This window comes from Balaenoptera ricei, chromosome 1 (genome assembly GCF_028023285.1).
Source record: "Balaenoptera ricei isolate mBalRic1 chromosome 1, mBalRic1.hap2, whole genome shotgun sequence".
NCBI classification, from domain to species: domain Eukaryota; kingdom Metazoa; phylum Chordata; class Mammalia; order Artiodactyla; family Balaenopteridae; genus Balaenoptera; species Balaenoptera ricei.
The window spans coordinates 144,038,639-144,066,424 of NC_082639.1; the positions used below are offsets into that span (position 1 = coordinate 144,038,639).

A 27,786-nucleotide genomic window follows, 5' to 3' on the forward strand; every position below is an offset into this window, starting at 1 on the left:
GACTGAAACCCAGTTCTTCTGACTCTTAGTCTTCTGCTGTACCTGTCATAAATACTTAAGTGTCTTTGTTTCTCCAAAGTACCTGCAGTGTCATGGGATTATATGAAATAAATTGTCTCCTCAAGACAAGGTACTTGGTGTACACAATCTAATAGGATTGTTATGGATTTTTGTTGTGTGTGTGTGTGTTCCTGGATATGGCTGTGGAAGTAGAAAAGTGGAAACAAAGAAACCAAATCCAGGTCACACAGTGATTTGGGGGCAATTATAAAAATACTGCATGGGGACCAGTGACGTTATTCCCTAAGTATAAGCATCAGAGTGATTGATTTTGTTTGGTAAAAATTCTAAGCGTCAAGGTAAAGAAGAGTGAGTTACTCCTTCTGCAGTTAATCCAGAGAAATTTCCTGAAGGCGATAGGAGACAGGGGAATCTAAGAAAATTTTAAAATAAAATATGTGAGGCCCTTGGTAGGTTGGAAAGAGGGGAAGGAAATTGGCAAGGGGCAGAGAGGAGGGCAGGGGACACGGTTTCGGGACAGGAATGAGACAGATGCTGGGGACCTTGTGTTTTACTAATGATTTGGAGCTAGGATTCCAATGTGATGATCAGTTTTCCTCCTTTTCGAAGTGAAACCCAGATGCGGCTAAATTTAATTCCACTCGGAATCACTGGTGATTCACCCAAGCTCAGGTGCGCCCACACGCAGCTGGCATCAGCTCTGTGTGCTTTCCAGGCTGATGATTCTTCTTTAACCCAGCTTCCCCCATGGAACAGGGGGAGAAAGGCAGACTGTGGTAACCTTGACCTTCTGTGTCTCCATCTGCAGCATCCTGGCCACTGCGGGAACCCACTTCAACACACATGTGGACCTGAGGACGCTCCGGGCTGTGCGTGTCCTAAGGCCCCTGAAGCTCGTGTCAGGGATACCTAGTGAGCACCTTTCTTCTTTCTCCTCTGCTGATAGCTTTACTGATGTGTCCTCAACCAGATCCAGGGTCGAAGAGAATTAGGGATAAACAAGAAATAATTTCTCCTGAGAGGAAGCCCCTGCAGTAATAAATAGAGGACCTGCAGCAATCTGGCATCACCTTCCACTTTAAAATTTAGCAGATTTTTTTCATATTTAAAAGATAATGAAAGATCTTTGTAAAAAATTTGGAAAGTAAAGGAAACAATACAAAATGAAAATGAAGAGCACCCATTATCCTATCACTCAGAAATAACTTTTGTTAACATTTTAGCATATTTTTTTCATTCATTTTTTCCTGTGCATTTTAATGTGATTGGGATTATGCTGTATTTTTGGTATTGGATCCCATCATAAACATTTGATATTCCTGACATTAAAAATTCTTCAGAAATATGATTTTTAAATCTGTATTATAGTCTGTCTTATACGGTCCCTGACTTGGGTAGTCATTGCTACACTGCTATTCATTTAGGTTATTTCCAGTTTTCTTTTTCTAACTAGAAATAGTGCTGCAACAAACATCTTTTTACTTAAATATTATTCAAATCTCTGATTATTTTCTTAGGCTAGAATCCTAGAAGGACAATTTCTGGGTCAAAGGATATGGTGTTTCATGAACAGTGGTTGTACTAATCCTGCTTCCCCAACAGTGGGTGGGAGAGCTGGGTCTGAGATAGAGTTGTGGGGAAGATGAACTTTGTCCTTGTTCTTACAGATTTATAGCCTAGCAGGGCTGGGCCTAATTCCCTTTAGGAAAGAAGCGTATTCTAATAAGTTTCATCTATAAGAGGAATCCAGAAGACAGCATGGGTGCAATGAATAAGGGAAGGGTGATAGGCATGTAAATGATCAGGGAATGGTGAAGAAGAGGTAGGGATTGATCCCTAGGGGAGGGGGTGATGGCAGTCTTTGGCTTGACTTATCCTGGTTATCCCTTTGTGAATTGCTTTATCATCTCAGGATCAATGGTTCTTTTCCCTCAAAGACTTGCCCCTCTTCTCCCAGGAAGAAGTCAGCCTGCCGTATCAGGTGGTGCTAAGCGAGGGTTCCATTTATCATTCTCTTTCTTTCCTTCTAGGCTTGCAGATTGTGTTGAAGTCCATCATGAAGGCCATGGTGCCTCTTCTGCAGATTGGTCTTCTGCTCTTCTTTGCCATCCTGATGTTTGCTATCATTGGCTTGGAGTTCTACAGTGGGAAGTTGCACCGAGCTTGCTTCATGAACAATTCAGGTAGGGTCACTATTTTCTGACTTCTGCTTCTTCCTTCCTCTCTCCTCTGGTCATTGGGGTAATTTCAGGGCATTTGGAGGCTGGTTGGAAAAGTATGTCCTATCCCAACCCTAGAATTAGAATCGGAGACTTCCTAGTCAGCAGCTTTATGAGGCACAACCAGCCTAAAGATACCCATTGTGCATTGATATCGCAAAGCGAATAACCTCTTAGGTTTATAGTTTATTTCAATAGAAGGTCTCAGCTGCCCCATCCCTTGGTAGGAGGCTATCAGAATGCATGTCAAAAACCTTCTGCCTGAAGAATTACCCTTTGTATATGGCCCTTTGGCCCACAGCCAGAGAGACCAGGAGTCCAGAGTCAGATCTGGGGCCCTTCAGATCTTGGGGACATTTTCCATCCATGCTCAAGCTCATGACCTTCCCCCTCTCTGCTGTGACCCACACATAGTGTGGAAGAACTGAGGGAGTTCTGAGCATGACTTGGCAGGGGTGCTTGGGAGATTAGTAGGGTACACAGATCTGGCATTCTTGTCTCCCTGTATCTTCTTTGTTCTTTTCAAGTTCAGTAGAGTGCTTTAGGAGGAAAGGGAGCAGGGGAGAGGTTGAAGGAGCCCAATTAGGTACCATGTTTTTATGAAAAGAATCTTCAAAGGACACCTTCCACGTTGGATTTTTATTTTTTATTTTTGTCTTATTTAAGATGAGGAATTTAGGCCATAAAAACAAGGAGTTAAGATCCACGGAAAGGACTGTAGTTTATAATTGTTCCCAAGGAACCCAGAAAGAACTAAGGGTCTATCCTGGAGTCTAAAGTTAGAAAATCTGTAAGATTCTGCTTTCAGCTCAGACCTTTCTGGGTGACCCAGTGCTGTAAATTCCCGTGGGACTCAGGAGAAGGTAGAAGATGTGACCTGAGGAAAGAGCAGGGGGGGCATGTGGAGGAGGCTTCATTTTCACAGGAGGTTGGGAAACATTGGGTTGAACACATGGTATGTGAGCTGTGAGGTGTAGAGATGCCAGAGAAGGGTAGGAGCCAGAGACAAAGAAGGACAAACCTTTCTGTGGGAAATAGAATTGCATGCTTGTGGCCTCCTGGGATCATTTCCAGCTCATGCTAAGCATCATGTGGTTTATCCCCCACCCTCCAAATGTGTCTGCAGGTATTCTAGAAGGATTTGACCCCCCTCACCCATGTGGTGTGCAGGGCTGCCCAGCTGGTTATGAATGCCGGGACTGGATCGGCCCCAATGATGGGATCACCCAGTTTGATAACATCCTTTTTGCTGTGCTGACTGTCTTCCAGTGTATCACCATGGAAGGGTGGACCACTGTGCTGTACAATGTGAGTAGAGCTGGCGAGGGGCCGGAGCAGGAGGGAAGGATCATGGAATGGGGCTTCTGGCATGGTTTGGGCTGGTTAGTCTGAGAAAAGGGAGGGCTGGGGATGTGTGTGTGTGTGTGTGTGTGTGTGTGTGTGTGTGTGTGTGTAGACTCAACCATGGTTGCCCTCCCACGGGCTACCTTTACCTTTCCTTCTAACCTGATTCCGTCTGTATAAATAATGGCTGGAACACGGGGTGGCATACAAAAAGCCCCCTTTAGAAGGACTTCTGGACATAACCTATACTTAGTAGTTTATTGGCCTCTGTTTTTTGGCCTCTTGCTAAGTACACAGCTTCTTAATATAGTTAGGAAATTACATGCCATTTTGATGGGTGAACTGCTAGTTAAATCAGATCAACTCAGCCGTTGTGTTCTGCTACTGGTTCGACATGGTGGTGCGATTCAGTGAGGGGCACCAAGAGGTATAGAGTTGTTGGTTGCTGTCTTCAAAGAGCTTACCACTGGTCTGGGAAGGTATTCCAGTAGTTCCCACCCCTGGCCACACATTAGAATCAGTTGGAAGGGGGCTTTAAAAATTGACACCGCCTGGGCTCTACTCCAGACAAGTTAAGTAGGAATAGCTAGGGGTAAAGAACTGTCATTTATTTTTTTTGTAAAGCTTCCTAGCTGATTCTAATATGTAGCTACCCTCAAGAACCATTGCATTACATGCACGTAAGTAACATGCTTAATTGTAAGACCCACTAGGGATGCTTGTTGAAAATTCTGATTCACAGGCCCTTGGAGATTTTGATTTCATGTGGCTTTGAATAGTTGGTGAGCTGAGCTACATTTTTTACACGTGCCCCTGGTGATTCATGTGATCAGGCATGTTGGGAAAGTTCTGAGTTGGTGTACAAGACAAGGCTATCTAACTGTCTGTGTGGGACGTTAGGGTGACCACTGAAGTGTCTTCCACCTCCCAGAGTCTGATCTCAACAAGTTATGAAAGGCATGGTGCAGAGTCTAAGTTCTAAAATGAAAGGGTGGGGAGGTGTGTGCTTTGATGCATAGGAGGCCTAGCGGGGCAAAGCAATTTGGGCAAATTGTCTTTGTAAACAGGTGCTCATAAAGGTCTGTACCCTCCTATGCATACAGCCAGCCCACCTCAAGGCAGATCCCTTTGGAGCAATTATCCATCTTACTTGCCCTCCCATAGTCTACCTTTACCTTTCCTTCTAACCTGATTCCGTCTGTATAAATAATGGGTGGAACATGGGGTGGCTTACAAAAAGCCCCCTTTAGAAGGACTTCTGGACATAATCTATACTGGAAGGAAAGGAAATGCTGTCTCAGGAGAGACTCAACCAGATTGCCATGGAGGAAGAGCCAGGGTCTGCATAAAGCCTGCACAAGTAGGTACCTAGTAAATGTCCATCACTGACCTGGACCCATTCCCAAGCTCCCAGGCAGGTAGAACTTTGCAGAAAAGAGCCACAGGCTATTATGCCGAAGCTCTACAGGGCAGTGAAGAAGTCCCAAGGACCAGCATATGCCCAGAAAGCCCAGGGGTTATGTGTGACCTAGAAAACCCTTGAGGACACTCTGGGATTCTCACCAGTTGTGGGGTGGCAGGAAGGAGGGAAGGGAGGCAAGGTTGATGAATCCAGTCGCTCCTCATTTGAGATGTGAAGGTTGTCTTGAAGCCGTGTCACTCAGATTAACCAAGCGCCTCTGGAAATGACAGCACTGACCCCACAGCGGCTGGTGTCATTTGTGGGGCTTTGGGAGGGATGTATTTCAATTATATGTGTAGACTCACCTAAGTGATGTGATAAATGCACTGAAAGCCTGAAGGGAGAAGTGTTGCATTTGAAGATAAAGGCGAGATCTGTTGGTCCTCCGGAGCCAAGGCTCAGAAGGTACTGAGATAAACAGGAATCACTCATCACTTACATTAGTTCCTTTGTTCATTCATTCATCCATTCTTTCAACATATATTAGTGAGCATCTGTGATGTGTCAAGCAGTGTGCTAGGCACTGGGGAAACAGAGGGAGAAAAAAAGCGCCATGATCCCTGCTCTCCTGGTGCTCTCTTCAAATTCCAGTCTCTCTCAGGTTATCTATCCAACATAGGTATGGAGGTCACACAGAGACAGTGAACTTGCTCTCCTCTCTAGGTGTGCTCTACTGAGGAAGCAGGGAGAAGAGGTCAAGCTGCAGATCCTCTGAAACCTTTGATTGCATGGGCTCCCAGGGCCACAGACTCACAGTACCTCTGACAATGACATCAGTCATTGAACTTCAGTTTACTGAAGGCCTCCTGCTACCCCTGTGGCTGGATCCAGGCTTGAGGGAACTCATTGAGCTGTTGGGCTGGTTTCTGAAAAGTGGCTGGTTTCCAAAAAGTGGCTGCTTATGGGGCAGAATGAGCTCATGCCCACTTCGAAATGACATCACTTTCCAAAGCGTTGGATCTATGGGGAGGGCATGGAGCCAGGAGTCCACTGGCAGAGGTGATGGTCGTAGTTAGATGGATAACTACCCCTTGATTCAGGAGAAGTTGGATGAAAAAGGCATCCAATTTTCAGCCAGTGGAACAAGGACAAAGTCTGGCTCCTTAGGAAGAGAAGGAGCCATCAAAGTCTGGGCTTCCTTTGAGCAGGAAACTGGGGTGTAAAGCATGGCTCAGGCAGAGCTCTCTTGCAGGAGCTGGATGCACATCCTGGAGTTAGGGTTTTCTGCTACTGGAGGAAGGTTCAGAGCTGTAGACTCTTCAGTCTGGTGGGCGTAAGGCTTGCAATATATGGTGGAGTCACATCATACAAGCTTTTGTTAAAGAAACCAAAATTCAACTGAGTGAATTTCAAAGATGTTATTGACTTTATTCAACCATTCATGAATTGGGCAGCATCCCATCTAGCAGCTGGAAAGGAGCTCTGAGGAGCTGTACAAAAAATGAAAGACTTTTATAGGCAGAAGGGCGCTGGACCAGGAAGTTAGTAAAAAGTGGATTAGTTGTGGCAAGGTCACTTTCCTTTGGGGCGTGGCAGGGTTTTATCAGGAAGATGCTGGTGCAGATGACTCACCTGATCACTAGTGCTGAACAGGTGATTCCTGATTGACTAGTTTAAGAGCCCATTTGTGGGAGAGGCTGACACTGAAATGAAATTTTGGATTGGTGACATGGGGCTTAGCATAAGTGACTCTGTTTTGGACCTGTTCTCTTGTTTTAAACACTTTTAATTTACCCAAATTCAACCATTTAGCTTGGAAAGGAAAGAGGATCCAGGATGGGGGAAAATAACAATTTAAATAGTACAGACTGGGCTTCCCTGGTGGCGCAGTGGTTAAGAATCCGCCTGCCAATGCAGGGGACATGGGTTCGAGCTCTGGTCTGGGAAGATCCCACATGCTGCGGAGCAACTAAGCCCGTGCGCCACAACTACTGAGCCTGCGCTCTAGAGCCCGTGAGCCACAACTACTGAGCCTGTGTGCCACAACTACTGAAGCCCGCGCACCTAGAGCTCATGCTCCACAACAAGAGAAGCCACTGCAATGAGAAGCCTGCACACCTCAACAAAGAGTAGCCCCCGCTCACCGCAACTAGAGCAAGCCTGCACGCAGCAACGAAGACCCAACACAGCCAAAAATAAATAAATTAAAAAAAAATTTTTTTTAAATAGTACAGACTAATTCACTTACCACCCCTCTCCCGCTTATGCCCATTGAAAGTATGAGATTAGAGATGCCTAGTATCTTGGTTGAAAACGTGCAGATTCTGAAAGCCCATGTCAACGATACCTGAGTATTTATTTTTCTTCTCTTAATTTTAACTTAAGATTTTGTAATGACAAAACTTTACATATATATTAGACCTGGTTACACACCACTGAATTAACTATGAACAACTAGTCACCTGAGTACTCTAAATAGATGCATGTATATATGTATGTTTCTACATAGAGAAAAATTACCCACTGTGCCTTTTATTATTACTGCTGCTAATAAGACGCAGATATAACTGTGTTGATTTCCCTTTCTACCTCTATTCCTGGAAGGCCCAATTCACCCAGCCACTGTATTTCTTCACAAAGACCACAAAGAAAAGGGAGTCCCTATTTCCCTTTCCAATGCCTCTTCTATTCAGTGGTTACAACAAATACGTAAGATTTATTGGCGCCAGTTATAACCAAACCATTAGGAGAACCTTCAGGCTTACGCTGTACGCAGAAGCTCTCTCAAACATGTGGACTCAGTTTAACCTTTTTCTATGTAACTTAAATGCTTCCTTGGTGTTTGCATCCCTTTTCTGCTGCACAGACCCTTCCTAAATGCCTCCTGTGACCTTGTATGGCTCTGCCATTGATTACCGTTGACTTCATTTGCATGTAGCTTTTCTCATGAGCATGCATGATTGTAAGGGTGGGGGAGAGTTCCCATCGTCAGGGCAACCTGGAGTCCTGCGTGCTGTGCTCAATTTAGTCTCTCCCAGAATTTCAACTCGGCTTGGTCACACTCCAACTGTATTCTTGGCTTCCCTCCCTCTTGTGGTAGAAAGATGCAAAGCAGTCTACGGTTCTGCTGGCTGCTTCTTCCTGTTTTGACTGTCTCTCCAAAGGTCTCCTCCATTTGCAGACTCTCCCCTCTTCTTACTAGTTTAATTCCTTTCATTGCTCCTAATCTGGATAGGTGTTTCTTCTCCAGGACAGCACCTTCTCCCTCAGTGCTGTTCACTCCGCAGATGTTACCGTGGCTCCGTTATTAACTTCTAACCTTCTCCACCTGGGTGAGATGTGGCTCTCAGATCTGGCTTTCTCCCGATTCTGGTCTGAGTATGATTTCCCTGTTGTCGTTTTGGTTTTATGTTCTCTGCTGTTTGTGGTACCAAGAATATAATATACAGATTGCAGGGGTTCCCAATCACTGTCTGCAGTTCCTCCAATCTGTGCTCTTCAAGTCCAGTATTTTTGATCTGTATTTCTACATTGCATCTGTATTTTTCATCAAGCTATTTCTCTTCTCACCTGGTGTTGATAACTCATGCAGATGCGGACATTTCTTGGAAGCGTGCTGTTCTTCGGCTTTGCAGGTACGCCAGCTGTATCTGTTATGACTGCCTTGGTGCTCTGTGCTGCTGTGGGGAAGATTTTTATACTCTTTCCTGGCTTTTGGCAAGAAGAGGCAACCTGTGGTCTGATGCTTTCTGAGAGTCTTCCTCACTCTCAGAAGTCCTTTGGTCTGTGACAGTGCCTATGACGCTCCTTTAAGTTGCCTTCTCCCAGCTACACATAGTTATTATTTGCTAAATGGTTAACAGAGAATTCACTTTTTGCCTCGTTGCTGTTTTGCTTATGTATGTTGAAAGAATAATGCCATATCCGAGGGTTGGTGGAAAACTGCCATCTCCAGCTTCCTGAAGTTTCTCTGATTTTATAGTATCTGCAGAGAACGTGTTCGGTGCTGAGTTCCATGCGACTAGGGAATGTCGTCTACTCATCTCTGCTTTAGTTTTCATCACCACCTCCTCCACATGCTCTGGGAACAGAACATACTCAGAGCTCATTTGACAGATAGGGGCCAGGAACCTACCATCATCTTACGGTGTCGGAGTGATAAGGTGTACCAGCTGACCTAGGATAAGGTGTCTAGTTGGTAAAATTTGTAGACTCCTGTAACCGATCAGTCATGCTCTGGAATAGGCGGTTTTTTCCCCACATCCCTGTCTGCATGAGCCTGTTCCTGTGTCCTTGCTGTTGTCTGGGTCTCTGTAATACAGATGACACCTGGAATCTGATACCAGTGTCTGTTCACCTGTGACTTGTCTAATACACAAAGGGATTGATAAGTGGATACCGGAAGTTAGTCTGCCCCTTTCCCATGAAGGCTGAGAGGTGAAGTAGATGGGGAGGAAGATAAAGAATTGAGTTTGGACGTGAATGAAAAATTTGCGATGCTTATTTGATATGGTGGTGTAAGGAGAGAGTTGGGCAAATGAATTCAGGGTAGAAGCCTAGGCTGGAGATAATAAATTTGGGAGTTTTCTGTGTGTAGAATGGTATTTAAAGTCCAAAGACTGGATAAACCATCAAAGAATGGAATATCTAACTATAGAGAAGAGGTTCCAGAACTAAGTTCCAGTGTTAAGATGTGGGTGAGTTAAGGAGTTAGCAAGAAGACTGAGAAGGAGCAGTAGGGGGGCATGGTGTCCTGTAGGCCAAGGGAAGAGAGTGCTTCAGGAAGGAGGAAGTAGCAGTGATCAGCTGAGTCAAATGCTGCCTGGAGATGGGTCAAGGGAGATAAGGGCTAAGAATTAATCATCAGAGGCCAGGAGGGGAAAGTGGGAGGGGCAAAAACCCGACTGGAGAAGGTTTAAGAGAGGTTTGGAGACAGCCATACAGACCGTTGTGTTGAGTTTTGTTGAAAGAGAAGCAGAGAGAGTGGGGCAGGTAGAAGAAATACCATTTGCTTTTTGGTGAGAATGAGTCATTCAAGGTAAAAATCACTGCTGCTGGAGAGAGAGGACAGTTGGTGGAGCAGCCTTCTAAAGCAGGTGAGAGGGGGTGGGCTCCTAGCCCGTAAGAGCACAGGTGGAGGGCCAGGCTTGGAGCCCAGCTTCATGGTTCATCCGTAGTCCTAGGAGGGAGGCTGCAGAGGCTGGGATGGGGGTAGACACGGTGACGGAAGCATGTAGAAATTCCCCTATTGCTTGTATTGTCTCGATGAAATAGAAGGTCAGGTCATCAGCAGAAGGTGGGAGGAGGGAAATGCTGGAAGTTTGAGGGAAGGTGGGAATAGTTTTCCAGGCGAGCGAGGGACTAAGTGCCGTGGGGATCTGCTCGCCGGGCAGCATTCAGGACCCACTCGGAGTTAATGGTGCTGGGGTGAAAGTGAGACCAGTGAATGTGTTGTGTTTTCCTGTGGTCACATTTGGCCCCTGAGGTTCGGGCAAGGAAGTAGGTGGAGAGTTGGCTTTCACCAGAGTAGTTCTAACTGGGGAGCACAATAAAATGAGAATCAAGAGAGGTGGAATTTGAGCTGGGTAGGGGAGAAAGAGGTGGGGAGGTGGGCGGAGACTGTGAAAAGGGAGTAAATGGATTATAGGCCTTTTTTCAAATGTTACTCTGGAGTCTCCTGGACAAATTCAGTCTGTGGAATGAGTTTGAGAAACCTGTCTCATTGCATAGAAGAAGTAGGAAGTGAGCTTTAAAACCAGCTGTTCTGATTTCTAATTTGGCGCTTGAACTGCCCCCAGTAGAGGGAGAGTGAGTGAGTGAGGGGTGTGTGTCCCCGTGAGCAGAGTAAGCTGTGACAGAAGGTGTGGCACACCTCCTGGGCCCTCCCAGACTTCACTCCTGGGCACCTCGACCTGCGTCAGCCCAATTCAGAGCACTGACTGGGGAAACTTTGGGGGACTGAAACCTACCAGGCCCGCCCACCTTCCTCACTAGCATTGTACTCTGTAATCCCGTTTTCCTCCTCGGAGTGTCTCTTTTTAAAAACACATTGAGGTGGATGGACCTAGAGTCTGTCCTACAGAGTGAAATAAGTCAGAAAGAGAAAAACAAATACCGTATGCTAACACATATATATGGAATCTAAAAAAAAAAAAAATGGTTCTGAAGAACCTGGGGGCAGGACAGGAATAAAGACACAGACGTAGAGAATGGACTTGAGGACACGGGGAGGGGGAAGGGTAAGCTGAGACAAAGTGAGAGAGTGGCATGGACATATATACACTACCAAATGTAAAATCGATAGCTAGTGGGAAGCAGCTGCATAGCACAGGGAGATCAGCTCAGTGCTTTGTGACCACCTAGAGGGGTGCGATAGGGAGGGTGGGAGGGAGGGAGATGCAAGAGGGAAGAGATATGGGAACATGTGTATATGTATAGCTGATTCACTTTGTTATACAGCAGAAACTAACACACCATTAGAAAGCAATTATACTCCAATAAAGATATCGGCTTTTCAGGTGGAAAAATAAAAACATTTATGTTTGTAGCTTCTGCTGCTGCCTTTGGCAGCCTGTTCTCCATGTGAATCACTTGTCCTCCCCCTAAACCCTGCAATGCCTTTCTCCTGCTCCCTGCCCGCTGGGCCGGAGCCCAGGGTCCACGTTTTCCAGTCCCTGGCTCCCTCCGTGGGATTAAAAAAAAAACTGTGGTTTGCTTTCTTTCTCCTTCCCATCCATAGCTGCTTCTACCCTGAAATTATTCCTACTCTTTCATATCCATTTTGATTTCTTAGTAACTTGTCAAACCAGAGATGTCATCGTGTTTAGGGTTGATTCCAAATATGCAAAGTTTGCCTCCTGATCAGGTGCCTGAATTTCACACCACGCACGCACCAGGCCAGTCTCCAGATCTTTCGTCTGTGCAGAACCATTAAGCTGGCTCAGGGCTCTTTGCCTTTCTTTTAGCCCACTCTAATACACAGTTTAATTTCTGATCCGTGGCCAGAGGCCTCAGGTGCCTGGTGTGTCACACAGCCTTAGGCTATGATCTCTCTGTTCTGAGGCAACCCCAGGCCTTAGGACTAAGGGGCAGAAATTAACTGGGGGTGGTGTGTTGGTGACTCAATGGCTGTTTCAGGTGCTTTCCACTGGCTCACTCTGGAGGCCAAATCCTTACGGAATCCCAGCCAGACGGGATGGCACAGTGCCAGCCTCTGACACTAGGCAGCCAAAAGGTCTCTATTCATTTTTCCCTCAATTTATCATTCACTAGAAAAATATTTGTTGAGGACTTTCTTTCAGTGCCCCTCAGAGTGTGGGCCGGCTTAGAATTGCCTGGGGGCAATTAATGTAATTTCAGATTCCTGGGCTCTACCTGGGTCTGGCAGCTACAGAGCTAGGAAGAAGGAATCTGTATTTTTAACAAGCTCCCTTGTGATTCTGAGGCCACAGTGAAGTGTGACAGCGACAGTTCCGTGTGGCTGTAATGACTGGGCTTGGGGAGGGTGAAGTGGGAGCGTACTAAAGAGAAAGCCTTCAGAAAGCCCGTCTCCCCCACTACATGGGTTTCTACGAGGTCCTACTTTAATCAAAATTTGTCTAATATAAAGTGATTGACACACAGTGAGCTCTCAGGAAAGAGGACCAGGACCAGTGGCATTTCCATCCTCCTGAGGGCACTTTGCTGGCTACCTCCCTCCCATGCCTGCAGGGTCTCTTCTCCCTCTCCCATCCCGACACCTCTGCCCTTTGCCCTGGATCAGGGACTTGTCAGCTGAGATCCATAGGTGCACTTTGGTGGCTTTACAAAATTGTCTCAAAAAAAATTTTTTTTAACATCTTTATTGGAGTATAATTGCTTTACAATGGTGTGCTAGTTTCTGCTTTATAACAAAGTGAATCAGCTGTATGTATACATATATCCCCATATCCCCTCCCTCTTGCGTCTCCCTCCCACCCTCCCTATCCCACCCCTCTAGGTGGTCACAAAGCACCGAGCTGATCTCCCTGTGCTATGCGGCTGTTTCCCACTAGCTATCGATTTTACATTTGGTAGTGTATATATGTCTATGCCACTCTCTCACTTCGTCCCAGCTTACCCTTCCCCCTCCCAGTTTCCTCAAGTCCATTCTCTACATCTGCATTGTTTTTAAAATATATCTTTTTTTTGACTTTTTGTATAATTGAAGTGTAGTTGATTTACAATATTTCAGGTGTACAGCAAAGTGATTCAGTTATATATATATATGTATATATGTATTCTTTTTCAGATTCTTTTCCATTATAGCTTATTAGAAGATATTGAATATAGTTCCCTGTGCTGTCCAGTAGGTCCTTATCGTTTATCTGTTTTCTGTATGGTAGTGTGTATCTCTTAATCCCAAATTCCTTATTTATCCTTACCCCGCCCTTTTCCCTTTGGTAACTGTAAGTTTGTTTTCTATGTCTGTGAGTCTATTTCTGTTTTGTAAATAAGTTCATTTGTATCATTTTTCTTTTTTGATTCCACATGTAAGTGATATCATATATTTGTCTTTCTCTGTCTGACTTACTTCACTTAGTATGATAATCTCTAGCTCCATCCATGTTGCTGCAGATGGCATTATTTCATTCTTTTCTTTGGCTGAGCAATACTCCATTTTGTATATATATACATATGCACCACATCTTCTTTATCCATTCGTCTGTTGATGGACACTTAGGTTGCTTCCATGTCTTGACTATTAAATAGTGCTGCTATGAACACTGGGGTTCATGTATCTTTTCGAATTAGAGTTTTTGTCTTTTCTGGATATATGCCCTGGAGTGGAATTGCTGGATCATATGGTAACTCTATTTTTAGTTTTTTGAGCAACCTCCATACTGTTTTCCATAGTGGCTGTACCAGTTTGCATTCCCACCCACAGTGCAGGAGGGTTCCCTTTTCTCCACACCCTCTCCAGCATTTATTATTTGTAGACTTTTTGATGATGGCCATTCTGATTGGTGTGAGGTGGTACCTCACTGTAGGTTTGATTTGCATTTCTCTAATTATTATCGATGTTGAGCATCTTTTCACGTGCCTGTTGGCCATCTGTATGTCTTTTTTGAAAGAATGTCTATTTAGGTCTTCCACCCATTTTTTGACTGGGTTGTCTATAAGCTGTTTGTGTGTTTTGGAAATTAATCCCTTGTCAGTTGCATCATTTGCAAATATTTTCTCCCATTCCGTGGTTTGTCTTTTCGTTTTGTTTATAGTTAAAATATATATTTTAACTGTCACACTTCCTTGAATACAAGATACATACCATTGATTATAAGATCTACTAAAAAGTTAATAATGGCATTTCGGGGGGGAAGCCCTACTACATTCTGTATGTTACATATTCGTATATTCTTAGTTCTAAAACCTTTGTCTGCAAAGAAAGGTGTATCTTAGAATTGAGGAAGTAGAAAATGATGAAAAAAAAAACGAATTTAAAAAGCCACACGTAATCAGTATGTTTGAGACCAAATTTTCATACTTGGAGACTGCTCATGATCACCCTGGCTTATTTGTGCAGACCTTGGAGTAAAGCTCCCTTTGCCATCTCTGTGTTCGTTTGAACTTTGTGTAAATGTGCTATGAGAAGGCTGGTAGTTCTGTGTTAGTCTTTTTAAAAAATTCAGGCCTGAGCTTGTTTGCTCACAGACAGCGATATAAGTGAGCACACTACTACTTTTCTGTGTGATTCAGGATTTTCTCAGTACTATGAAACTAAAACAAAATACAGAAACAAACTGGATGTCAAAGCTGATTCAAGACTGCAGCAGTCATCCTACCCCCGGCCTCAGTGCTCATCTTCCCCAAAACCACCTTATGTTTTGGGTGATTGATTCTACATTACATACATGTTTTGTATTATAAATGCATATATATATATGTTAAATAGCAAAAATACATTTATGCCAAAGGTGTTCCTCCCTGTAAGTTTTCTGCATTGATGTTCTGATGATCTTGTTTGAAACAGTGATTTCTGTTACTAGACGTGGTATAACAGTGGTTAGGAATCCTGGTCCCACCCTTACTACCTGTGGGACCTGGACAACTTAACCTCTGTGCCTTATTGTCCTTATCTGTGATGTGAGGATAATTTTGGTACCCCCCTCACAGAGTTGTAGTAAGAATTAAATGAGATATCTTGGATAAAGCCCTTGACATGTGCCTAGCACGTAGGAAACACTAATGGTGTTAAATAATTATTTAGAACATTTTGTGAAAACCACTCATATAGGGGAGACAAGCAGAACATCTTCTTCCACTGCCCACTCGCTGTCCAGATCTTCTCCTCTCCGACGGGTCCTTTCCTATCTCTCAGCCTAGCCACTTAGTACCTTTCCTATGCATCTTTGCCAATCTTACATTCATGTGTTTTGAATTAGTTTTTCCTCCAAAACATTGGCCACCTCCTGCACAGAGCCTTCTCCGACTATCCCTGAAAACTCAAAGGAAAAGAGATCTTTCCTCTAAGCCCTCTCCCCCGGACCTAAACGTCAGTAGCATTCATCTGGTGCTTTTCCCAGATTGCCCTATCAGGAGTTGTCTTCTAGGTGCCTCTGTCCCTTTTCCCTTTCAAAACACCATTCTGTCTTCTGGCATCAACCACAGTTTCCCAGACATGATTATGTATTCAGTAAATATCCATCAATAGGCTAATTTCACAGAGAGTCTCTGTGAACCCACCCAGGGTGCCCTGCCTTCTAGTCCGTCCGGCTGTCAGCGTATGCAGCACAGGGTCTAGGTTCAGATGAAGGAGCTGCTGTCGGGAAGGACACCGCTAATGCTGGACAGTGGGCTGTCCCCACTGTCACTGCAGTCTGCTTTCCCTGCTGTGCTCCAGCTCAGTGCCATGCTCCCTTCTCCTGTGACAGGTAGAGGCACACACAAAAAAACCCAACTAGTGAAAAGTAGGGGGACTGTAATTTATTGGAATGTTTACACAGGGTTTGTGTGTAATTAGTAGTTAATTTCTGTGACACAGTTGGCCTTCCTGGCTTGGAACCTGGCTCTGAAATGCTCTTAAAGAGACCCAGACCTAAGAGATGACAATCTGAGACATGGTTAGGGTTTGGGAACAGAACAAAGAGAAAGTATGCCCTGTTTTCTGTGATGAAACGTGACCAGGAACAGCCCCAAATTGAAGACTCCCTACACACACACACACACACACACACACACACACACACTGTTTCTGGGATCACTTTCTGTGGCTGAATCCTCATTTCACAAGTTCCATTTTTTACCTCTGTGAACATCAGCTTGGGATTTGATACTTACACTGAGGATAGGGGGACAGCCACTGGACCCCCTTCTGCCATGAGCCCTGTGATCCCAGGCAAAACACTTATGTCTCTTTGTGTCAGATGAATAAATAAACGTGCGTTAGTCTTCTCATTAGTCATACGCGGGTAATACCACCTACTGTTCCTAACCTCAAGAGTCTTGTAGCAATTACATGAGATAAAACATATGAAAGTGCTTTGAAAAAGACCCTCATTCTTTGCTTTATGAGTGCTTTCTTTTTTTTTTATTTTTTAACATCTTTATTGGAGTATAATTGCTTTACAATGGTGTGTTAGTTTCTGCTGTATAACAAAGTGAATCAGCTATACATATACATATATCCCCATATCTCCTCCCTCTTGCGCCTCCCTCCTTTTTGCTTATAAGAGCTGTATACTTATAAACTCGATTTTGCTAAGTGAGCTTTTTTTTGTTGTTGTTTGTTTTGCTTATTCAAATAGAGTATCTGATTGCTGCTGGGGGCATGTAAGGTAAATTCTCCCATCATGTTTCCTTTTCCTTGGCTTCCATTTGCTCTATGTATTGGGAGCTCTCATGGCTTGTGCTTTTGCTTTGAAATGTAGTGTTATTTATATTATGTCCATGTTGAAAAACATACCTGTAGTTGATGCTAAAATGGCTTCTGAACACATTTTAAGTATTCATACCAGTTCTTACTAACTTGAATTACCTCTGGATAACTGGCGAAATGCTGACGTTACAGCTGCTCTCAAATTCTAACACACTTCAGGACTTTCTACACTTTGTGTTAGGGCAGACCTGACATTTATCTCCAGCAGTGTTCCTGAATGGGCCAGGACTGAGCCCTTGGTGAAGTTTTTAGCAGTCTGGCATAATGAGGAAATAATAGCAATACAGTTTTTTGGAAGCTAAATTTGTTCAACTTGAAGTTGAATTTTCAAAGTTAATATCTTTTCTTGGCAGAAGAAAAAGTTAACAACCGTATGGCAAGCCCATATTCTTTTGTATTTGTTTTGTGAAAATTCTCTGATCTGTGGAAGTTGAAAAAAAAAAACTATGGTTATATAGATTTTATCTATATAATAGATTAATCTGTTAATATAATTACATTGATGTAAATAATTTACTTGTGAATGCACAGTATTGCTATTAGCAGCTTGGCATGTGAGTTTTTTGTTTGTTTGTTTGTTTGTTTTTCCCCATTCTGGTGACAGTGAGCTTTTTACATTAATTTTAACAGGAATTAGTAGTTGCTTATGTGACTTGTCACCAAAGAACGAATATTTTAGAAAACCAGTTAGGCTGGCATAGCGAATACCATAAGGAATAGGTAGTATTCAACATTGGATTGTACTCAGAAGATCTGGGTTCAAGTTCAGGTTTTATTTTCTGTCTACTCCCCCCTCCCCCATACCATGATCTTAGGCAAGTTACATGACCTCAGTGAGACCCATCTTCCTCTTCCGTTAAATTGGAACACTTAGTTCATATTATGGTTGTAAGAATTACATCAGAATGTATGTATGAAAGGGCTTTGTGCACCAAGATATGCTTTATAAATTTAAGGTATTGTTAAAATAGTTTAAGGTTATGAACAGTGATGTCTAGAGGATTTCTGTTTCTGAGCTTCACAATAATCGATTTTTTCACGTATCATCTTTAAATGTGTTTTGACAGATATGGTCAGTGGGATCCCTAAGGAAGTAAGGCAGAATATATATTCAAAATATCGTTAGGATCTTTCTCTTTCCTTTGTGCACAAAACATGGTACCGTGACCTTTTCCAACTGTTTCCTTGATGATGTAAAACAGAGCCACCACTCCCGGAGTCTTTTGTATAAAAAGAGCAGATTTCTAGATGAAGCAGGAAAGAAAGGGAGTGTGGGAACGTGAGTCCTTTTCCGAGGGACCCCACCTTGATCTGAATGACCGAGGTGTGCCGCCACCTACCTTCGGGGGTGCTGCTAGTTGCAGCTGTGCCATTGAATCAGAGAGGCTGCCCTTCCTGATTTGGAAGGAAAGGCAGGACCGAAAGGGCAGCAGGCACGCGCACACCCAGGTGATCACGCCTCCCTCACCGCAAGTCGTGATCACATTCAAGTTCTTGGCAGCGTGTCCCCCAAACCCAGGTGGGACTAGGGTAGTTCGCCAGGCTGACGCATCTCTGTCACAGCCTCCCTTTCTCCCAGGGTTTCCAATCAGGGCTTGCTCTCTCTTTCTCTCTCTCTCTCTCTGCCTTCCTTCCCTTCCCCAGGTCTCCCACTCTCCTCTCTCTCTGTGACAGGTTCCTCTTCCTTAGCAGGTGGCGTTGGAGTGGCATGACACAGCCCCTCAGGGAGCGCACCACCTGAATGGGTTGGGAAGAGCAGAGAGGCACCCATGGCTAATAGCTAAGTCACCAAGGTCATGCTCCCCAAAGAGTGGGCAGCGGGGTTCCAGTCCTGGGAATTACAGACTCGGTGGCCTCGTTGGGCCAGCAGTCTTGGTCTACCCTCCAGGACCCCAGTCTACCCGGGAATGCGAACCTTGCCTGTCATCCTGCATTACTAGAAGCAGCTGTGACTGTCGGCCCACTGAGCCTGGGAAAGGTTACCGCGGAGAGTACCCGCCCCTATTTAGTCTGCGTGCACGTGTGTGACAGAGTGAGAGGGAGGACGCGTGCCTCTCTTTTGTACCCAAGTTATTTATTGCATTTGTCTTACGACTTCCATTTAGAGCTAAATAAACTGCAAAGTGGGTTATTTAGCCAGATCTCGGGTGTCTTCAGCAAGTGGGGAAGTGGGCGGTGAGGAGGAAGAAAGATGGGAGATTGGGCAGAGGAGATTCAGAGAAAGGGGCCAAGAGGAACAAGAGGTGGCTTTTCCCCTCCCTTCAGATGGGTAAGGCATGCGTGTGCTGTGGCTTTTCCAACGGGAGCCCCTTTGCTGGAGGACCTTGAAGCGCTTTCTCTGTCTCAGGCATTTGGGAAGCAGCCTCCTGTGGACATTATCTTGAGTTACAATTTATGGATAAAAAAAACGAAGGCATGCCCTGCAGACTGCATGAAGTCTGCAGTGAGCTACCCTACCTGGTAAGGCAGCTCCCCACCTCTGTGCCCACCTGACATGATCACATCTCTTCCATACATGCCCTGGTCTTAAGCAGCAAGGGAGTATGTCCTTAGAGCATATTATAGAGGGGAGACACGCAAGGGAGTATGTCCTTAGAGCATATTATAGCCACCGAATCCAAATGAGGTCTCAGGGGTCTCATCTCCACAGCACAGGGTCCCTCCCTACCACCATGTGCCTGTCTGTGTGCCTATCAAGCTCGAACTTTGTTCGTTGATCAAAATCACTCATGAATTCTCTTTTGCACAGATTTGATAAAGGGTCTTTCTTGAGTACCAGAAGTACTGTACATAATTCATAACATGAAGCAAGATGAAGTAGAAAGAGTGAGAAAAGATAATAAACACTGGGGAATTAAAAGTTTTAAGCTTTGTTACAAGCTGGGAGAATGAGTCAGCAGCACATATGTCTTGAGGGAGAGCTTTGCGCAGAGCTGGTTTTGGGGTAGGGGCCCAGGGGTTCCAAAACGGAGGAAGAAGATTGCCCAGGAGTCAGAAGTAGGGGGTGGAGAGGGAGATGGCTGAGGGGCGGGGAGGAAAGGGGCAGATTGTGAGTGGGGGTGAATTCTAGCTCGGCCCTGCCTCTTCCCCTCGCCTCTAAGGAAGGAAATATCCTGGGGCCTTAATCATCTCCCTATCTCTCATTTCTCTCCTGGTTTAATTAAATTCCTGTTCTAATTTGGAAGAGCTTGCATATCCTTTTCTGCTGTGGCAACCAATCTCTTTTTATGAGACCCACCCTGGCGCTCAGGCACTGAGACCTCAGTGGGGACTTGGGTCGTCTGTGGCTTTTGCGGTCATGGACAGTTCAGAAGTGGGCAGAGGTTGGCTCGAGAGGAAAAGGGGGTTATCTTGCTGTTGTCAGTCATCTTGTTTCCCGTAGCCTCAGTCTGCCACCTCCCCTTACACCACCTGGAGTGAAGCCTCTCCTCCCATCCATATGTCTTGATGTCTTTCTCATCGTGTTACTTCTCCTCTCGAAGGACAAAACACGCTTTGTTGGAATCTCTGGACATTCAGTAATGCCGTAAAGAGAGATGAAAGACAAGACATATGTGGATAATAATACTAGCTACCATTTATCATATACCTACTGTGTGCCAGGCACTGTGCCGGGCCCTTTACCTGTGTGGCCTCTAGTTCTTACAGTAGCCTTGAAGTTGACTCTGATCATTCCTTGTTTTACAAATGAGGCAACTGAGGCACAGAGAGGTTAAGTGACCTGCCCAGGGTTGTTCAGTTATTAAGGTAGAAAGCCTGGATTGGAACCTAGTGTTGTGTCACTAGAAAAGCCCAGGCTCTTTCTACTACTCCCTGCTGCCATCAGTTAGAACAGATTGGCAGAGGAGATGGTGGACGATTGGGCCATTCAGTTCAACTTAATTTTCACAACAAACTTTAGACAGCCTCCTCACTGCCGGGATGGTAGAAGGTATTTTGTGCCTCCTTTTGAGGAGAGAAGACAGACTTGTGTTCAGTGGATGCCATGATAAAGTGTTATCATCCCTTTCCCTCGTGTGGACTGAGTGCTGTGAGGACAACCAGACGATGGCCATATTCTGTCTGAGGTTGTCAAGAAAGGCTTAGTAGAGAAACCTCACAGTGGCTTGCTTGGCACAGTGATTGTTTGGTGGGTTCAACAGCAGGAAGGCAGGAGCACTCCAGAAGGGCATGGAGGGAAGAGGGATCAGAAAGCTAGTTGGGGCCAGATCCCATTGGGCCTCATTGGGTTTTATTTCACACTTGATGGGAAGTCTTTGAAGTGTTTTGAGCAGATGGGTGGTGTGACTTGATATATGTTGAAAGATCACTCTGGCTGCTGTGTGGAGAACTGGCCATGGTGGGCAAGGATGGAGGTAATAGAAGGTGATGGTGGTGAGGTCTGGGATGGTCACGCTGGCAGTGATGAATGGTGGTCAGATTGGGCTGTATTTTGAAGGTAGAGTTGGTAGGACTTGCCGATGGATTGAATGTAGGGTGAGAGAGAAAGGTGGGGACCAATGATGGCTCCTCAGCTACATTAGTGTATTAACAGTGGTACCATTTCCCGAGACAGGGAAGCTTAGAGAAGGGGCAGGTTGATTGACCAGGGTCAAGAGTTCAGTTGGGGGTATGTTAAATTGGAGATGCCTATTTGACGCATCTTAGGTATCCAAGTTAGTGGTGTCACGATGAGTGAGTAGTTAGATACATAAGCCTGGAGCTCAGAGGAGAGGGCAGAGCAGGAGATACACATTTGAGAAGCATCAACTTATTAATGGTTTTAGAGTTATGGGCTTGATTGGCTGATGCTGCATAGGGAGAAGGTATAGATAGAAAAGAGGATTAAGGACTGAGCTCCGAGGAACTACAACTCAATGTGTATTAGCCCAGCAGTGGCCCTATTATTAAGGCCCTAAGAACTTCGGGGTTTTCTCTCAGAGCTATTTCTTTTGGAATTTAGCCCAAGTGTAATATTATTACTTCTCCTAGGACATTACCAGGATAATAACATGCTCTAGGGCCAGTTTGTCGATTATGGCAGGGACTTCTTTACTATAGGGAAGGCAAATAAGAGTTCCCACCACCAGCCAATGAGTTGGTTTAGGACAGATACAGTTTCAGGTGTGGAGAAAGCTCTTCAATCCAAGTCTGTCCTGGTTTGGTTCTTTTTCCTTTTGTCTGCTCCTCTTCTATAAAAATTATATTTTCCCTCAAGATGATGTTGCTTGTAAAGCTTGGTTTTTATTTGTGTAACTGTACTCCTTTACATTCAAGCCATTTATCGGGGGCCTACTATGTGCTAGACACTGGGCTGAGTGCTGGAATGCTCCCTTTTCCAACACAGGGCTCCTCTGACAATTTCTTTACTGCTCTCAGTCATCTGCTCTCTCCCAGCTGGTCTCAATTTGTTTGCACTCCTTGTATTATTCACCTGTACACCATTATTCATAGCTGTTACATCATTGATTTTTTAGGCACTGTAGCTATCAAACCTCAGAACCATTCTTCTGGTTTTTCTCTCATACCCCACATTTAATTCATCGCTAACTCCCTTCAGCTCTACAGTCCCTATTTATCCAGACTCTGACCACCAGTCTGACCTGCAGCACCACACCCTGGCCCAAGCCACCACATCTCTTGCCTGAGTTACTGCAGTGTCTCCCTGAGTGCATCACTGCCCCACTTCAGTCTGGCCTTTTGGGACTTCCCTGGCAGTTCAGTGGTTAAGACACCGGGCTCCCAATGCAGGGGGCGCGGGTTTGATCCCTGGTCAGGGAACCAAGATCCCACATGCCATGTGGCGCAGCCAAAAAAAAAAACCAAAACAAAACAAAAAAGTCTGGCCTTGTGACCCTGGTACATGTAAGTCAGCGCGCGTCTCTCCTGCGGGGAGCCCTCCAGCGGCTCCTCCTCTCTCGCTGAGTGAAAGCCAAAGCTCTTGCAGGGAAACCACAGGACCCTGTACCATCTGCCCCTCCCCCCTTCTGCTCCTCTCCTCCTCTCCCCTCACTCATCTCCTCCAGCCACAGCGGTCTTCTTGCAGTAGACACACCAGGCACGTTCCTGCCTCGGAGCCTTGCAATTGTGCTGTCCTGCTGGAATGTGCTTCCCCAGAGATCAGAGTGGGCGCACCCTTTCCCCTCCTCGGGTCTTTACTCAGTGCATCCTTTCATGCCCACCCTATTTAAGGTTGAATTTCCCCTTCCCAGTAGTCTCTATCCCCCGTCCTGCTTTCTTTCTTTCTTTCTTTCTTTCCAGAGCACTTAACCTTTTACCACAGCGTATATTTTCCCCATTTATTTATTTGAAGACTAACTCATCCCATTACAATAAGCCTCGGAAGGCAGGAATTCTGTCTTACTCACTGCTTTGAACAGTTGCTGCTTAGATCAATAACAGGCACAAGATAAGTTTTTAATAACTATTTGCTGAATGAATAAATGACAGAATATGAGCCCACAAGGGAGGGGTTGTGGTCAATGCACCGTATCTGTTATAGTTACTGTTACTCCCCTGGCTATTGCACCAGAACCTCTGCTGATCGGTGGAGTGCATTTGTGAGATGGTTGGCTGCCATAAGGGACCTAATCTGTGCTCTCAGAACAGCATTCCCATTCGAGAAGCCAGCTGGCCGCCACGGGGGCGGGGGTGTGTGTGTGTGAGAGCCATTCACCCAGGTGTCCTTAGTATTATTAGCAAACTGACCATCCCAGGTATGAGGTTAGATAAATCCACACAGGGGCTCACAGAGGTCATATTCACAAAAGCAAGTCATTCTTTTGAGGGTTCACGAGATCTATTTTTATGCATGAAGATAACTGTGAGATCTCTGGCTGGGAGACAGGGAGGAGATCCAAATTCCCGAGGGAGCCCTCATGACGCCTTCATCCAGGTGTTACGGCAAGCCTCCAGCCCCACTGAGTAGAGTTTGAATCTGTGAATGAAGTGGAGGTCAGTGAACCTTAAAACCAGGAAGGAAAACCTACTGGCCGTAAGTACTGGGAGACCTCTTGTTTATATCCTTGGGGGTATTTAGTGTTGTGAAAGGACCAGGGTGAGGCATCACAGCAAACACTTATCTAGCATATGTTGTACGCCAGGCACTGTTCTATGTATTTTGTAGGTATAAATTCACTTGATAGTCTCCACAACCCTTTCAGATAGGACTGTTACACCCCCATTTTACAGTTGAGAAGACCAAGGCCATCTGCTCCCAGAGTCTGTGCCCTTAATCATTATACTACAACTGTCTCAAAAATAAGTGTGGCTAACCGGCCATTTAGGAGAATAGAGAGGTTGTTTAATATGCTTACATGTTATGTTTTGATTTGTGATATTATTGTGGGGAGTAGCTGTGTGTGAAAACTGATGTTTTTATGAGGCATGCATATATGAACACTGTAATTAGTATTTCCAAGAGAGAACAGGTATTTTTCCCCCACTGCGCCTAGCTGGAGACTTTGCTTATGACACTTTTTTTTTTTTTTTTGAATTTTCATAAGAGAGAATGTTAAAGTAGGGCTGTCCTTTCGATGAAAGTCCTGGAGGATTTGGGACCCTTGAAGGCTGGTTAGATGCTATTAAGCATTTTTCCCCTTTGATCCTCTGTACTAAGAAATTCTTGATTACCCAGGAAGGATTCTCTAGTGATTAGAGGAGCCAGTTTCTTGTCCTCTCCTGTTTTTGCCTCTGCCCATCTGTCTTCCATCCCTGGTGATGGACGTGTGCTGACTCACCATCAGGTGTCCAGGGCTAGGGGGTCAGGTTTGCAGCAGCCCACCTGTGGAACTCTGAGGGCCCTTCAGGCGGAGAGTGATGGTAGAAGATCAGCGACACTTGGTGGTAATGAAGCTTGTGGATTGACCTCTGCCCCACCCGCCTCTACACTTTGCCCTGCTCTGTGGGTAACAGAGCTGTGGGTAACAGAGCTGTGGGTAACAGAGCTGGCCAGCTCTTCTTACTCTATTGGGTTGGCCAAAAAGTTTGCTTGAGTTTTTCCGTAACATCTTAATAGAAGCACTGATTTTAAGAGAATAGCCAGGCTTCTTGTGTTTGCTGGACTCATCCTGATTTGAAAGGAAGGTCCTTGTGACTCCCATGAATGGTACCCTGACGTCCAGCCTTCAAGTACCATTGCCTTCTGAGGCCTGAGCAGATGCGGAGTTCCACCTTGACCCTGTCTCAGACTGGGGTCCCATCTGCCACCAGAGTGTGGGCCTTTGGGGAACCCGCCTCACCTTGGTCAGCTTTCCTTTTGGGGGAGTAATCAGGATCCTCACACCCCACTACCTTCAACACAACACAAGCACATCCCACCCATCTTGCAGGCAGCCTTGAGTAACACCTCTCTTGGAGTGGGCAGCCGTGGAATCGTTTGGGAAAAGGAGTTGAGGTTGGCTCCCCTTTCCTTGGGCTGAGACTGGGAAGGGGGAAGGGATGGACCGGTTGGGCATGGCCCTGGAGGCAGTAGCTACATCAGGACCAGTAGGTTCTGTCTGCACGGGACCAGCCTCACACTCATGTGATTAGGCTCCTGATGCCGCTTTCTACTGACAAGGGTGAGGCTGCTACCAAGTCACTGGAGATGAAATTGGGTCGCCCGTCGCGATTCCTGTGGGATGAGGTAGAACTGTGCTTACTACACACCTTGCCCTACTTTAACCTCCAGCTGGATCTGATCCCACATCCCGACTGGAGGGAGGAGAGGAGACCTCCCAGGGCCACTCTGATCTCATCGGGGTGGAGGCTTGGCCCAGGCTGCGTCCCTTCACCTAGCACAGGGGCTCTTAACAGAGGTCAGAGTGAATCTTTTCTCTTTTTCTAAGTCCGATTTGTAGAACAAGGGGAGGACAGTGCCCCTGAACCCCTCCTGGTGTGGGAGAGATGAGAATGGCCCCATCTGTCATTCCGAGCATGGAGGAAGGCACGGGCAATTATTTGTCTTCTCTCAGAGAAACGCTATCTCTAGAGTTCTTCTCTGAGAATGGAAATAAGGAGAGCTGTCCGGAGACTAAGCGAGCAAGGGAGGACAGGGAGAGAAAAGAACCTCATTTTGCTTGTGTGCGTGCACGCTTCAACATCGTGGATTTAAACTTAGGAGGCAATTGAGGGGGAAACAGAGAGGGAAACTAGAACAAGTTGGAAGAACACTGAGGTGGGGGAGAAGGAGGCATAACAGGGACAAGAGGACGGAGAAGAGGCTGCTGAAGAGGCAGCGAAAGGGAGAGGTAAGGGAGGGAGTGAGGAACGGGGGCAGAAGGCAGAGGGGAGCTGGGAGGTGGGGAGCCTGCACTGTTTCCCAGATGCTGACACAACTTTTCCTGGAAGCCAGACTGATGCCCCAGGCAGCACTCAAAACTCAAGCCAAAACTCATGCAAGAAAAGAACCCCTTTTATTGTGTTTTCTTTAGGTTTTGGAAACAGGAATAACCACCAAAAAAGAAACACAGGGGGAAAAAAGAGACGGGGGGCGGGGGGGAAATCTGTCACGGAGGTATGAAAATTTAATCAACACCCAGTGTTCTTAGCAGTTCGGAAGCGGGCACAGATCTTATTATCTATGCAGCTATTTCCGTCCCCTCCCAGGGGCCCTCGCTCGGAGCAACCCCTGCCAGGGCCCAGTGCCTGGGACTCATTGTCCTGGTCTCTGTCCTGGGTGGGAGAAGAGACGGTGATCTTCTTGGGAAGCTTTCAGCAGAGGAAGGTTTCAGGCTTTACCTAGTAGGTATTTATGTACGTGGAGATTTTAGCGTAGACTTTTATCCTGGGGTACTAGATATAAACATGAGGTCATTTGAGCATTTAAAAACCCAGTCATGTTACGTTTGGTGTGTGGCTCTGGACCAGTATATCCTGGTTTATGAGATGCTCCTTCCCTACAGCTTTAGAGCCATCACACTGACCTGTTTCCTTCCGTCTTTCTGGTTGCTTCTTCTCCTTGGGGCCCTCATTTCTTCTCACACACTCTTTCCCTGGAAGGTATTGTTGAAAGTCCCTTGACGATCTGCTGATGACTGGAATTTATATTTCTAGCCCAGAACTCTCTTCTGAGCTCCAGGCGTTTATATCTAATTACCTACTGCCTGCACCATCCTGAAATACTTCAGATTAACGAGCCTTAAACTAAACGCTTGATCCGCCACCATCCTTTCTCCGGTCTCCCCCGTCCCAGTACAAGAGCCCCACCACCTATTTAGTGGCACGAGCCGAAGCCTCCTGTCTCCTTGTTTCCTCCCACTCCTTCACCTTCTGTCTCCCATCAAACCCAAGTGCTATGGATTCTACCCTCAAAATGCATTCCAGTTCCCCGTCTCCATCTCCACCACAGCCCGTCTGGTCCAGCTGCCGTGTTCTTTCCCCACACTGCTGCCGTCGCCTCCTGCCTTCCCAGTTTTCTCTCTTGTGCCTCTTCAATCCATTCTCTACTCTGCAGCCGGAATGATTTTTAAACAATGCACGTCTCCCACGTCACTTCCCTTTCCCTTTATTTGGTTCCTGTTGCACTTGAAATATAGACAGAAATCTTTAACGTGATCTGTGAGGGATGTGGCCCCTGTGAGCCTTTCTAGCTTTGCTGGCCCTTGCTTTTTGTACTGTGGCCACGCTGGCCTTTGTCAGAACCACGCAGCCCCCAGCTGCACCAGCCTCAGGACCTTTGGACATGCCGTTCTGCACGTAATGGAATTTCTCCCTCGGAGCCCTTTCCCTTGCTGGTCAACTCCTGCCCGTCTTTTAGATCTCAGTTTTAAGGACATACTCTCAGGGAAATGTTCCCTTGGTACAACCCTAAACAAAGTCAGCTCTCCCCAGAAATCTCACTCGTGACTCTTTCCTGTTTCTCTTTGGAGTGCTTACCACCATTGTGCTATTCCGGTCATTTCGTAATGTTTTAAGTAATGCCATCCCTCCTAATAAGTGCAAGCTCG

At 45.7% G+C, this 27,786-nt stretch overlaps 1 protein-coding gene across 1 annotated transcript in view; it reads left to right on the forward strand.

Moving 5' to 3' along the window:
* The window catches only part of CACNA1E (calcium voltage-gated channel subunit alpha1 E), a 370,252-nt gene that overhangs the window by 156,867 nt on the left and 185,599 nt on the right, over positions 1–27,786 (forward strand). Inside the window, exons 5-7 of the mRNA XM_059903912.1 lie at positions 830–933; positions 2,052–2,204; positions 3,367–3,548. Coding sequence (XP_059759895.1) covers positions 830–933; positions 2,052–2,204; positions 3,367–3,548 — 439 coding nt within the window. The remainder of the gene's footprint in view (positions 1–829; positions 934–2,051; positions 2,205–3,366; positions 3,549–27,786) is intronic.